This window comes from Pelodiscus sinensis, chromosome 2, assembly GCF_049634645.1.
Source record: "Pelodiscus sinensis isolate JC-2024 chromosome 2, ASM4963464v1, whole genome shotgun sequence".
Classification (NCBI taxonomy): domain Eukaryota; kingdom Metazoa; phylum Chordata; order Testudines; family Trionychidae; genus Pelodiscus; species Pelodiscus sinensis.
This window is the reverse complement of record NC_134712.1, coordinates 13691684-13705479: the sequence shown is the minus strand read 5'-3', so window position 1 is coordinate 13705479 and position 13796 is coordinate 13691684. Positions and strand designations below refer to the sequence as shown.

At 43.2% G+C, this 13796-nt stretch overlaps 1 protein-coding gene across 2 annotated transcripts in view; it reads left to right on the top strand.

Annotated features, from left to right (window-relative positions):
* The window catches only part of TG (thyroglobulin), a 189032-nt gene that overhangs the window by 108185 nt on the left and 67051 nt on the right, over positions 1–13796 (top strand). For both annotated transcript variants that reach the window (XM_075920103.1, XM_075920102.1), the window contains 2 exons: positions 7695–7854; positions 11632–11831. In XM_075920103.1, coding sequence (XP_075776218.1) covers positions 7695–7854; positions 11632–11831 — 360 coding nt within the window. The remainder of the gene's footprint in view (positions 1–7694; positions 7855–11631; positions 11832–13796) is intronic.

Below are 13796 nucleotides of genomic sequence, written 5' to 3'. Positions count from 1 at the left end.
AATATCTTTGTGTCGGGGGGGTGGACAGAGGGAGGGCAGCAGCTGACCATCTTTGCTCCACAATGACCCATTTGGATTCATTCTGATGGGCAGGAGGTAACACCTGTAGGAATCCAGAATTTTTCATTAGATGAATGTTTTTTATCCTGTTTAGTTAGTTTCAAAACAAACCTTTTATAGTTGTAGACCAAACCCTTAAGCATTACCTTATAGTATGGATACAGGGATTTATAAATTGTATTAATACATCCAAACATCTTGCAAATATTCCACAAAGTTTAAACACATTGTTATAAGATGAATATTTATTATAACTGTACTAACTCAGAGGTAAACCAGATTGGTTCTCAGCTATGCATTATCAGTATACAGTGAGGCTTAGGGGTCTTGGCACCTGGTCCGCCAGCCTCACAGTGGAATTATTTGAAAACATTTTAACCATGACAAGAAGTGTTTAAAATGGTATCCACAGTACCCTAGATGTAAGAGCTGGAGAAGCCTTAGCAATGGTGAGTCTCCTAGCCCAGTTTCCTGCCAACTCAGGGCTCTTCCTTGCAGCATAGTAGTTTGTGCTTGGACTAAGCTTTGTCTCAGTATGTCTGCAACACAGGAAATGCAAATGTGCAGAGAGGAGATGCAGATAGGGCTAGCATGTACTACACAGGCTCTGATACAACTGTCACAGGGCAGGGCAGTTGCATCTGTATTTCCCCATGTTGGTCCACTAACCTCCCAGCATCTCTTTTGGGCAGAGATCCACATCTCTCCCCCGCTGTACTGGGGGTTTTCCAGTCTGCACAGTTCCCTCTCTACACTGTGATATACCTGGCGAGCCAGTCTTCCTCTGCAAGCCAGCATCTACACTTGGCGCTCTCTTCAGAGGCCACAGTGCAATTGCCAGAAGTTAGAAGTTACTGCACAGCCCTTTCTAAGCAAGCATGTTTGCTCTTAAAGTTAAAAGCATTAGAGAACATACATTTTAAAGGCAATAAAAGAACCAGTGTGCCTGCTAAAATACTTTCCAGACGTCATGCCAACTCCACCCTTGGGCTCTGGCAGGTGGTGATCTTTCCAACCTTCCCTAAGGATTTGGGGCCCTCTTGGACAGCAGATCCTGTCCATTTGCTAGATTAGTAAACAGGCTCCGAGTCAGCTTAAACTCAGACTACAGTATTTATCCAAAAGTCCTTTCTTTGTCTATTGGTATCTGGAGAATCCAGTATGACACACCACATAGGAGCCTCTCCAAGCGGTGACACTTGTTTGGAGGTGTTACATTTTGATTAAGGCAATTTGCATAATCACTTTCCCCAGGTGGGTAGATTTTTGGGGGGGGGGGGGGCGGGGGGGATTGGGTTTGGGTTTTTTGTTTTTAATTCTGGGAAGGCTGCAGTCACCCTCCCTCATTGAATTACAAACAATCCTTGATCCACAGTGATACATCAACTTAATGCAGTAAGCTCTCCTAAAATTATTGCAAGACGTTGTATTTTTTACAATTGCTGTATGGCAGGCATGTCCAAAGTCCGGCCCGCGGGCCAATTGCGGCCCGTGTTCTGGTTTAATACGGCCCCACAGGTAATTTGGCAATATCTATCTTTTATGGCCCCCAACGAATCCATATGTATTGAGATGAATACATTGTAAAATCTCAGTTAATGTCAGTTGGTCTAAATCAGTTATAAATATATTTGGACACAACATGTATAGTTGGTGTTATGTTCCTGTTCATATTTTTTGAACTTAAAAGTTGACTGACAACCTTTATTACCAATAATATGTAATGTACTTTACAATGTTCCTGACATATATTTCAGCTTCCTGGATTTTTTTTTCATCTGGCCTTCAGATATGAAAGGCAGAGTGATTTAACGCCTGTTTAGATTTGTCACCCATGTGACGAAATGAAAAGTATGCCGTTTGCAATAAACTTTGCATAAAATAGTTAATTTGCATTTAATTTTAATGGTTCAAAGAATGTCAGGTAAAATGGTCGGCCCTCACGCATGTTCACTTCATCAAATCTGGCCCTCTTTGAAAAAAGTTTGGACACCCCTGCTGTATGGGAATAGCTACCTTGGCATGGTTCTTTAGTGTAGATGCAGCGAGTACCAGCAGGCCGAGGCTTTCTGCCAGTGTAGTAGCACCATCTCTCTGAACAGCATTAGTGATGCCAACAACAGATGCCCTCTTTTGTGTGTCTGTACTTGGGGTTTTGCTGGCACAGCTCTGACAGTGAGGTGAGGATTTTCATGTTGCAGGGTAGAGTGGACCAAAGACGGGGAAAGAAAAGGAGAGAGAAAAGAGAAAGGGAAGGAAAGAAACTGAGGATAGAAATAGAAGTGTCTCTAAAAAAGAGACTGTGTCTCGGGGATGATGCTGAAAGGAACACAACTAGTAATGATGATGATGGTAATAGGTTAGTGACTATATACAGGCCATAATCTGCTCTTGATCTTTGTTCAACCCTCCCACCGATGTCAGTGGAAGGTCTGGTCTGGATTGAGAGTAGCCAGCAGTGCTAAATTTATTCCCTGGATCACAAAAGTGTTCCTCTCTGAAAATGGATGTGATGCCCCCGCACTAATAGAAACTGTCAGCTGAAAATGTTAAGTTCCTCTATTAAAAAAATTAAAGAGAAACTTTCCTACTGGCGTGGGTATTGTAGCAGAGCTTTTAACAAGAGATTAAACTGAGACGAGAGGGCATAGGGTACTGGTGTAGAACATGCCTAGTGTACAAGCCAGAATTATTTGGGCTGCTTAAGTGCAACTTCATGAGTCTTTTAGAAGCAGCCAACTGTCTGTTTTCTTGCTGCAACACCTGATTGTTATCTACTTTCTATGCATAGTCATTGCTTAGTGAAAACCTTGGGTCATCATCTCAGGACGCTTGCCAGCTCCCTTTCGCGGCCGCTTTCAGAAGAGCAGAGGTGAATTTGAAAACATTGGGCTTACAACAAACCTAGCTATCCAAATGGGAATTTGTTTCTGAAGAATCTCTGGGCTCTAATACTCCTCTCACTCATATGGGTGCAAATAGGCAGTAGCTTCATTGAGGTCAATGGAGTGTCGTGTGGGCCCCCGAATGGCATTTTCCTGTTTCTTATTGTTGTTTTTTACCCACGTGCAAAGAGCAATAGCAGATAGTTTTAGTCTTGATAAAGTTAAAACAGAAATAACAGACCTGATGTCCCCTGGAGAGAGACGACCGCCTGGTGATTTGCTCAGTAGCATTCTGCATCTGAAGTGAAACACAAAATGGGAGTTTCCTCCTGTGGCTTGGAAGGGACTCTAACATACAAAGCTTCAGTACCCAGCAAGCAGAATACAGTTACATACATCAGGTAAACTTCCACCTACAGCTGGCTTGTCCGAGCTCCTTTTCCCACCAGGAGCCATCCTTGCTTGTCACACCAGCAAAGCCGGGCTGGGTTTTGGTTTGAGCTGCATGATGCTGCTCATGCAGAGAGATGGTACCACTGCTGGGCTAAACAAAGAGTTGAAAACTGGGTTAATGTTGGCGGTGGACCCGCTGTAGAAGAGTCTTCCTCACCTGCCCATCCTCACTGTGCCGTCAGTGTGGTGCACACCTCCTAATGCTGTCCTCTAATGAGGTATTACACATCCGGGAACTTAATTGATTCTCTCTGGATTCAAATGCTCCTGCAGAGTCTTTTTTGAAATGCCTCTCAGTGGAGTGGAGAGGACAATTAAACACATTTCTGAACCCCAGAAAGCCTGTCAGAAAGGAATTTGATTTTCCTTGTCCCACAAAAGACAAAGGAGTCAAGGCTCTGCCCTAGCACGATGGCTAGAGCCTTGTTGAGGAAAGCCAGGGATTGGCTGTGGTCCTTACAGTGTTATACTGCTGCCCATCTCTTCAGAATGGAAGCTGTAGCTACAGGGTTTAGCTCTGTGTTCGCATCCTAAAGTCCCTGAAATTCGGCTTTACTCCTGGCTTTTGGGCCAGGCCCAGTCTATCCTGACCTGAGTTCATATCTGGATACAGATGTGTGACCAGACTTCATGAGCAGAGAGCCCTGGGATTGGCACTGGCCCCAAAGGACCCACTGGGTGTAATAATATGGACAGTCTCAACTCATTCTCCTTATTTCTTTGATGAGGGTTAGGCTTCATTTTGGGCCCAATCCTGCCAGGCATAAATCTGCTCCTGTGAATCATTGCTCATTCTAACTCTCTGGATCAGGCCCATGGGGACTGTCAGCTGATGTTTAGTGGCTAGAAAGCACATAGCCAACTAGTGGGGACCCCAGCTGATGCTTAGAAAAGAGGAGACTAAGGGGGGATATGATAGAGGTCTATAAAATCATGACTGGTATGGAAAAAGTGAATGAGGAAAAGTTAGTTACTTATTCCCACAATATAAGAACAAGGAGTCACCAAATGAAATTAATAGGCAGCAGGTTTAAAACAAACAAAAGGAAGTTTTTCTTCACACAGCGCACAGTTAACCTGTGGAACTCCTTGCCAGAGGTGTGGTGAAGGCTTGAACTTTAACAGGGTTCAAAAAAGAGCTAGACAGATTCACGGAGGGTAGGTCCATCAATGGCTATTAGCCAGGATGGGAAGGAATGGTGTCCCTAGCATCTGTTTCTCTGGAAGTGGGAGACGGGAGGGATCAAGTGAAGATTACGTATTGTGTTTCCTTCCCCTGGGGCATCTGGCATTGGCCACTGTCGGCAGACGGGATACTGGGCTAGATGGACCTTTGGTCTGACCCAGCATGGCTGTTCTTATGATGCCTATGCATGTGTGCCCTGCATATTTGCACAAGGGCAAACCCTTTGAGTCCTTAGGCAGCAGCAGCAGCTCTGCTGAGTGAACCGAAAGGCACCTTTCCTGCTAGCTGAGCTAGTGGGAGCTGTGCTAGGCTTCCTTCAGCGGAACGTGTCTCTGTGTATTTTACTCCTGACAGTTTCACTGTCCATGCTTCATTCCTACATGCAAAACCAGGACTGATCAAACAACGTTGGTCAATTCTCACATGGCAGTCATGGCTGGTGCTCATGTTGTACGTGTGAGGAACTTGCTGGCCAGTTTTTCCAACCAGCTGCAGTGTTTTCTGTGGGATTCTTCTGGGGTGCATCCAATAAGCCAGGTTCTGATCTCATTTACAGTGGAGCATCACCATTAACTTCAGATTTTCACCTAAGCTCCAAATTTGATGCAAACCAAAGGCCTTTAGAATCACAGGAAAGGGTTGGCTTCACTTTGTTTCAGACACTACATTCTCCCCGCTTTAATGTCTAGCTGCCACCTCTCCAGGGCCGGCTAGAGCCATTCCTGCACCCCGGCAGCGGGCGCACGATGCATGAGTGTCTCTGCCCCTGGGCGCATGGCTCATGCACAGCCCTGGCGCGCTGCGCACCTTACAGCTGCAATCTGGCCCGTGGCACCTGATGGTAGCTCTTAGGGGTGCCGCACGACCCCTATAGGGGCCCATAGGTTGGCACCCCTATAGGCTAGCCCCCCCACTTAATCTGGCCCTGCACCTATCCTAGCTACATTGGTTATTTGAATGTAGATGATAACTCGGGCACAAAAGTAAAGGCTATGATAAATCCCCTTTAAAAACTGATAGTCAATATAAGGTATACAATTAATTGGATATTAAATAAGAATTGTACATTGTGTATCATTTTTAATTTGAAAATATTGGAGCTTCCTGCTAAAGTGATTAACTCCAAACAGTGAAGGAGAGGTGATTAGTGAGTCAATATAAAAATCTGCTTTAGATGACAACACTAAGAATTGGTACCTCTGCGCTTGAAATCTGTGCTCATGGAGATCACTACCCACATTTTCCCATGTATTTCTCAAAAGGTTGGATTCACATACAAGACCAACCAGCTGGGGAAATTGCCACTTCCCTGTGCAAAATAGCCATGGGGAAAAGGAGTTGTTGTGTTTTGCAGAGAAAGTGTGGCGAGTGAGTGGCATTCTGGTTACCCTCAATATATGAGGGCTGAATTTTCTCAGTAACCTACTTCACATCTGCCTATGCAGGGTCTGCTTTGCCATCATCTCTTCTCCTTCCCCCTAGTCATCACTAGGACATTAGCTAATGTTAACAAGCATAACATTACACAGAACTGATGAGTCTGCTGACCTGAGGCTGTTGTTACATCTGTTTCTTAGGAATCTCTGCTGGACCCGCTATGACCAGCTGATGTGATGCTAAGTGAGGTTTGCCCCCATCATGTTTAACATGGTATTAGCTAAGATGACTCAGCAAAAAGGAGATTGTTCGATGAGATTTTCAAGTGAAGACAAACCCTCACAATTGTTTTGTCTTCTTCCTTTGTTCCTTCCCTCCTGTTCCTTGGCCAGTTACTGCGTGGTTGTCAGCTCTGACAGGGAAGTTGGGGGTGAGACAGTCTGAATTTGAAGAACCATATGTAGAAGATTTAGAGAACGCAGCACTTTTCAGGACTTCTGGGTGAAGGCAGCACATTTCTTAGTCGAACTTGACACCACTTTGTTCATAATAACAAACATCTGATTTTCCACCAGACTGGGAAGAGTGTAACACATTTTCAATTAAAAAATCAAGATAATCTCTGAACCATTAGAGAAAGCCGAGAGGAGTTTTCTACTTGCTCCTGGCTCTGTTTTGCTGGTAACTGACACTCCCATGATAGCTTTCCTTCTGCATGGATGGCCACACGTTGGCTGAAAACAGATGCACGGCAAACAGATGCAAGGTCTCTTTTGCCAGTGAAAATGGGATCATCGTGTTTAGTTAATTCCATCCAGAAAATGGCAGCAGCAAAGGCAAATGCCATTTAGTTTCAGGAAATTGAGAGTGTGATGAAAAAATTTGCAGATATACAAAATTGGGAGGTATTGCCAAATAAAAAGGAGAACCGGTGTAACTGTTCTGTAGCAATAGCAAGTGCAATGGAGGCCCAGGAATAGCTGATACTGCTTTTAAACATTACGTTGCTGATGGGAGGGATTCTCTCCTTGGCATAGATAAATCAACTTCCCCCATAGTTAGTTTGATGGAAAGATTCTTCCATGACCTAGCACTGTCTTCATAGGGACTTGGGTCTTCTTAACTGTATTGCTCAGGGGTGTGAATTTTTCACATCCTTGAACAATAGAGTTATGCTGGGGTAATTTTAAATTGCAGACTTGCCCTCAAGAAAACTAATCTAAATTCATTGAAGGTGTGAATGTAAATACTGTTAAATACCTGTATGGACACACTCATTCAGAATTAAAGGGGTCTTAATCTGATTTAGCTTAATTTGCTTTTTGGAAGCTAATTAAGTTAAATTGAATTCAGGCCACTTAAATTCTGAATAAGAGCAGCCACCTAGAGATTTAACATGTACACTTTAATTTCACATCTTTAGTTAATTCAGATTAACTTTCCTGAGTGTCCCCATGTAGACAAGCCCTACAATTAGGAGGCTGGACTCAGGTAAGTAGCACATAATCCATTCCAGGAACTGGTAACCAGTCAACAAACTGAGTTTAAGTCTAGGTGGGTAGTTCTCCTCTCTTACTGTGTCACTGCCAGGCAGTTTTGAATTGCTTGGAATATTTCAGAAGAGAATAATCAAGTTCACACAATGACCTGATGAGACTCTGGCCATAGCAGCATATCAGGTGCTGCGATATTTGGACAAACTTGTTGCATTAACTTGTCTGCAATCATTACAGGGCAGAAACTTGTCTGTGCTGCTGTTCTTCCACAATGGTGTGAGTGGTGAGGGTGAGAAAGGGAGGACAGTCATAGATGGATCCTACCTCGCTTCCGTCAGCAATGTCATCGTTGTAACTGCTGGTTACCGTGTCGGCGTTTTCGGTTTCCTTAGCACTGGTAAGTCTGTACACTCCCAGGAGTCCATGACATTCTGTTAAGTTTGTTGCCTAAGTGTGTTTTTGTTCTGCCTTTTCATAAGCCGGCACCTTTGAATAAGTGTTTTGGAAGACACATCCAAGGTAAGTCGGGAGAGTCATGCCAAAGCGACATGGTGAATGGTGTGAGCCAAAAGGGGGACAAAGCAATGATTCCAGTTTGAAAGAGGTGCTTGAGTTTTATTTGTAGATAATATCATGGATGTCTGTATATACAGTAGAACCTCAGAGTTACGGACAACTTGGGGAATGGAGGTTGTTCATAACTGAGGCATTTGTAATGGTGAACAAAACACTATGGTTGTTCTTTCAAAAGTTTTCAGCTGAGCATTGACTTAATTCAGCTTTGAAACTTTACTATGCAGAGAAAGTTACTGCTAAAATGCTATTTATATCCCCTGTCTTATACCATACCTGTCAGAATCCTTGCTGCAAGCCTTATCGAGTTTCCTGGATTTCTTCGTTGTACTATCAGTCCTCAGCGTTGCTTTATTAATAATCTGTCCTCTTCACCTGGGGGACCTGAGTAGTAAACTAACCCTTTCCCTTGGTTTGGGCCACTGCATCTTGCCACACTGATACTTCTGATGATCCTGAGGTTGAGTTTTGCATGGCATGGGATATGGCAGCCTTTCCCTTGTAGGGGATTAAGTTTGTTTGGCGCTCATCTCCAGCAATTCCTGTTTTTAGTATAGCAACCAGAGAGCCAAGCACCGCAAACTCCTGGGGCATTTAGGTCGAGGTTGGCAAGGGCTGCCTGTGGAGAAAGTATCACTATTATTAGTTTTCTGAGAACTGAATGCTTATGAAACTGCAGTATTGGCTAGAGCCAGAGAGGGTGGGTAAGCCTTGTGCAAGCTTCCATTACGCAGCGCTGCCCACACATCTGTCATTAACCTCCTTCGACCTCACTTGTGTCATCTGGGTCTTTTCCTGAGAGAAGCCTGCTAGCTGGGCTGAACTGTGCATGGTAGTGTTGCAGCGGGGTCAGATGTCCTTCTTGGCAGTAGGATGAACCCTTCAGTCTCATTTTTGCCCCTATTCCAGCTGGGGTTAGAATTAGAGCCTCCAGAGGTGAAAGAGGGGTAGTGAACAAACCCGCTGCCAAGAGACCAGTGAATAGCAGCATCTGTAGCATTCTTTGCAACTGCTTCAGCAGACCATAGAGACCGTGCCTGAGCCACATGTGGGTGTGTTGGCAGAGAGGATGTAAGAGCCTTTTCCTAGCCCCCTAGGCACTAGCTCACACCAAACGGGGACTGTTATCGTCTCTGTGTTAGGGAGAGCTCAGAGATGTTTCCTCAGTATACTCCTTGGGGGGCATAAAAGGAGCAGGAGGATTTGGGGCTGAACTTCACAGCAGGCTAGGCAGACCTGGGAGCATCTCCTGCATAGTGAGGAACATGGGGCACTGTCCCAAGTGCAATCCCTCCAATCTCCTCTGGGGGCCATGTAGCTCCTCACTACCCTCCCTGCAGGCCAGGACCAAATTGGCAAATTTGGGTCCAGTCTGAGGGGAGAGTTTGCACATTCATTGCAGCTACAAACGTTGCCACTCCTGTAGTCACCCTTTGCTTTTCGCTAGCATAATGCAGAGTCCCTAAGGAGCTTTGCTCGAATGTCTAGCAGCAGAAAAGTATAGCAAAGGGTCCCCAATTGCTTCTGATACCCATAAGAATGTCTGCCCAGCACATATACCAAACCCAAAGAGAAATTTCAGGGAGGTTTTCCTTTTTGAGTTCTTGTTGAGGGAAATCCTGGCCTCACTGAAATCAGTGGGAGGAGTTTTGCCATTAACTTGTATGAGGTCAGGCTTTCACCCCTGGATTCTGGTTAAATGAAGTGTGACTATTAAAATACCAGGTAAAGATCCCAACACCATGAACGAAGATCCTGATTCTCCAAGCAAAGCCAACTTCTGGATCCTCGGATGATCGCTTCTTATAAATTGCAAACCCAGGGACAGATAGGTTAAAGCTAGTTGTTTGCTTGCAAGGGGAAAAAGCTGCCTTTTCGATTGCTGGCTCTGCAGTTATTCCTGACTCCTTTATGTGGCAGAGCAGTTTTAGGGCTAAGTAGGTCATGGGTATATGCACATGGTGGTTGCTTTGAGTGTAGAGAACACACGGTTATGGGTTACACCTGCTTTTCTGTACATATTGAAAGGGTGCTGTTGTAGGTATGTCTGGGAAACAACTTTCCACATTTATGATGCAAACAACACCTGGGGTGGTTAGAACTGAACAAATCTGAAAAATCTGAATCATGTGTTATGTGATTTGATAAGGCTAGTGCTTACCTTTCAGTCCCATTGAGAGGGATTACTCTGATGCTTAAAGTTAAGCCCCTTTATAACTATTCTTAGGAATGGAGCCTTAGTAACTAAAGTCTCTGCTGGTGTTTGGCATAGCCATCTTTGTCCTGACACACACTTCTTTCCACTCTCGGGTGGTCCTTAGGAATGTATTCTTTGTGTCCAAATAGATTGTTCCTGTGATTTATATCCAGACCCATCACCAAAAGTAGTAAAAACCGTTCCTAGTGGAGATGAGTCTTCAGCCTAACTACAGGAAATGTTAGCGCATAAATCCTTTGCCTAACTGTGCAATGTACTTAATGAACCAGCCTGTCTGAGTCTTGCCAAGACAAAAGGAACAAGGCCTATTCCCTGGGCAATATTGTTTTTCCTTGCACTAGTGGCAAGGCCTGTCTCTGTGGGTAAAGAATTTACATTATTTCACTTCCTTAGGTGAGCTCCCGTGAGACACAACCATATTTAAAATGAGTAAATTTAGGGTTGATTTGACAGCTCTGAATACTGATGATCTCCATCCATTGGACAGGTTATGTCAGAGAAAGCTTTCCCCATTGCTCTGCCATTTTCTCTCAACACAACAAGGCTATGGGCAAGAAATTCTAGTCTCCGTGCTCATGTAGTCCTTGCCATTCTTAGCAAAAGGGCCACCTGTTGAGCTGTAGACACCGTTAAGAACTATACTGAGAGCATTAAAATTCTCTTCTATTCTAATTCTTATATTTCATCTAAGCACCTCATTACACTATGCTAGTGGACAGCTATTACAAAGACATGAGCTTTCAGTCACTATTGGCCTGGGTTGGATGTGAACTTTTGATTATACAAATGCGAGAGATTCCTATTCCATTACTAATTTGTTCCCTGGAGTGTTTTTACATGTATCCTTATTTTAAAGATGTATTATTTTGGCCTTGGCAATGAAAGAAACAAATAGTTGGAACTAGGTTGCTATTCATGGCTGTTCTGTCTGTTTTTAAAGCTATTCTAGTTTTGAATAGCTTTGAAGACAGGTGCATAAATATAAATGGCCCATTTTGAATCCAAGTCATAGGCAATGAACAATTATTTTCATTTCCTTTGTGATGCTTAACAAGGAATTGCTTATTTCTGCTGTTTTTGCTATAAGGTCCAGTTTCTTAGCAGTTGGTGTCATTGGGAAATGAATGCCAAATTTGTCCTCGGATTCCCAGCATCCTTTATTGTTTTATTCACTCCTGCCCCTTGGATCTCTCATCCGCCTTCGTCCTTCCCTCCTCCCCTCCATTGGGTAGCTGAAAAATTGCTTCTCTATTGCAGCTTGCCTTAACTGAGCCTGTCAAATCCTAGACTCTTTGGAGCATGTGATTTCTTTGCGTCGTGTATAGGGCCAAGGATGTTTTCAGTGCTTGAAGTGTCTGCTTGTCTTCCTATTCCTTCTAACAGGTTCTAGCCTGGCACATGGAAACTGGGGCCTTCTAGATCAGGTGGCCGCTCTGAAATGGGTGCAGAAGAACATTGCTAGCTTTGGAGGAGATCCAAGTCAGATTTCAATCGCAGCTGATCGTGGTGGGGCAGACATTATCAGCATCCACCTGCTTGCAGGTGCAGCAGATTCAAATCTCTTCAAGAGGGCCTTGCTTATGGTGAGTCCTATTCTTCTGAATCTTAGTAGTGGATACCTATGGGGAAAAACTGTGAATGAATGTGAACAGAAGTAGAGTGTGTGCTTGCTGGTTTTATTTTATAAAAGCACTCGCGTCACAAAAATATATTCTTCTATAATGGCACCTAGCGGCCTCAGCTGAGATTGGGGTCCCCTTGTGCTAGGCATTTTACAAACACGAGGTAAGAGCCATTTAAGTGACTGATATAATCAAACTGACATTCTGATTCCTGTTACTGTGGTTTTTCATGGGTATATATGTAGAACCAGTTCATAATTTACAGAGTTTCCATTCTGCATATATCATTGCTATTCAGCACTTTTTAGACTACAGAGCTAGTTTGCCAAACATCCGGCCTCTTTGAAGGATCTCAGCTCCTCGAGGTATGTTGCCAGTCCCATGACAGATTCACATTTTAATTTTCTTTTTTTTTTAAAGTAATCTTCATTTTTTTTAAAGTAATCAGTCTTGGTGGCTGACAATAACTTTGACAGAGATTGCATATTGCAGTTTTATACAGCAAAAGAAGTGTCCCCGTTCATCTTAACATGAACTTAACTCTTTAAAACTATCATTGGTGATTTAAAGGTGCAATTGATTTGCATGTACAGTTTCTGCAATATTTCCATGAAAATATGGATAATTGAATTTGCAAATGGCTGCAAGAAAAAGGGCAGAAATAGCACTGGTCCTAAAACTGCACTGATACTTTTTCATTCATTTAGTGAGTTCAGCAGTGACTTGATTCCTACTTCTCCAAGTTCCCTCATATTGAGGAAAGTTACTTCTTTTAGTTCTGAAGTTCTGAAGTGTTCTCTCACTTTTTGGGGGGGAAATTTTGGCCAGAAAACGTGGTCCAGAAATGAGGACCCAAGAGACTAAGTTTCTACAAAGAGTTATTTCTGTGAAATGAATAAATCCCTTTAAGAATTTTAGCTTTCCCATATGGATCATTTTTGTCAGCCTTGTTATGGTCTTTATCACACATTGTATCCCACATTTTGATGTTGGCATATGAAGAGTGATGATATGATCAAAGCCTTGTATGTACTGAAAATTGCACCTGAGAAAGCACAGGGAACATGTCCGCTCTGTAATAGTTTTAACAAAGTCATTTAAAACTGATTTAGTTAAACCAGTGCAAAACATTTTGAGGACTCCGTTTTATTTGTTCCATTTAGTTTAACAAGGTAAGGATTGAATTAAGACATGGCTATGACCAAAGGATTAATAAAGTTAAGAATCTCTATGAAGCCTTTTATCTTTATCTTGGACCTATTTTTATTGGACAATCTTATCCCTCTCACCAACAGAAGTTGTTCTGTTAAAGATATTACTTCACACATCTTGTCTTTCTAATATCCTGGGAACAACATGACTACAACTATACTGCATACAATAACTAAGTCCATATCTACACTACAGTTTTGAGCTGGAGGACTTCTTACTCTAACTCCTGTAACCCTCATTTTACAAGGTGTAAGGGAAGTCGGAGGAAGAGTGCTCTAACTCAGACTTCCTATTGTGTAGACAGCACCAGAAGCCGAAATAAACAATTTCAACTTAAGCTACACAATTGACGTAGCTCAAGTTATGTACCTTATTTCAGCTTTATCCCTCCTGTGTCGACGTGTCCTAAATCAGCTAATAGCCATCTTTAGTTAAACAAGAGGAACTTGATAGAGACAGTTCACTGTTCCTTCAGTGCAGATGAGCCATATGCACTGAAGTCACTTTGGAACTGAGACTTACGCTACACAGTAACTTAGCTACTTTTGAAAGTTTTACATAAGGTCTAACTAAAATGGTAAGGCCAGGTCTACGCTAGATCTGGAATGTCATGTTAAGGTATGCAACTCTACCTATGTAAAATGCATAGTTGGAGTTGGCTTACCTTAAGCTGAGCTTGACACCATCTTCACAGTCGAGGGCCGAGGGGAGCAA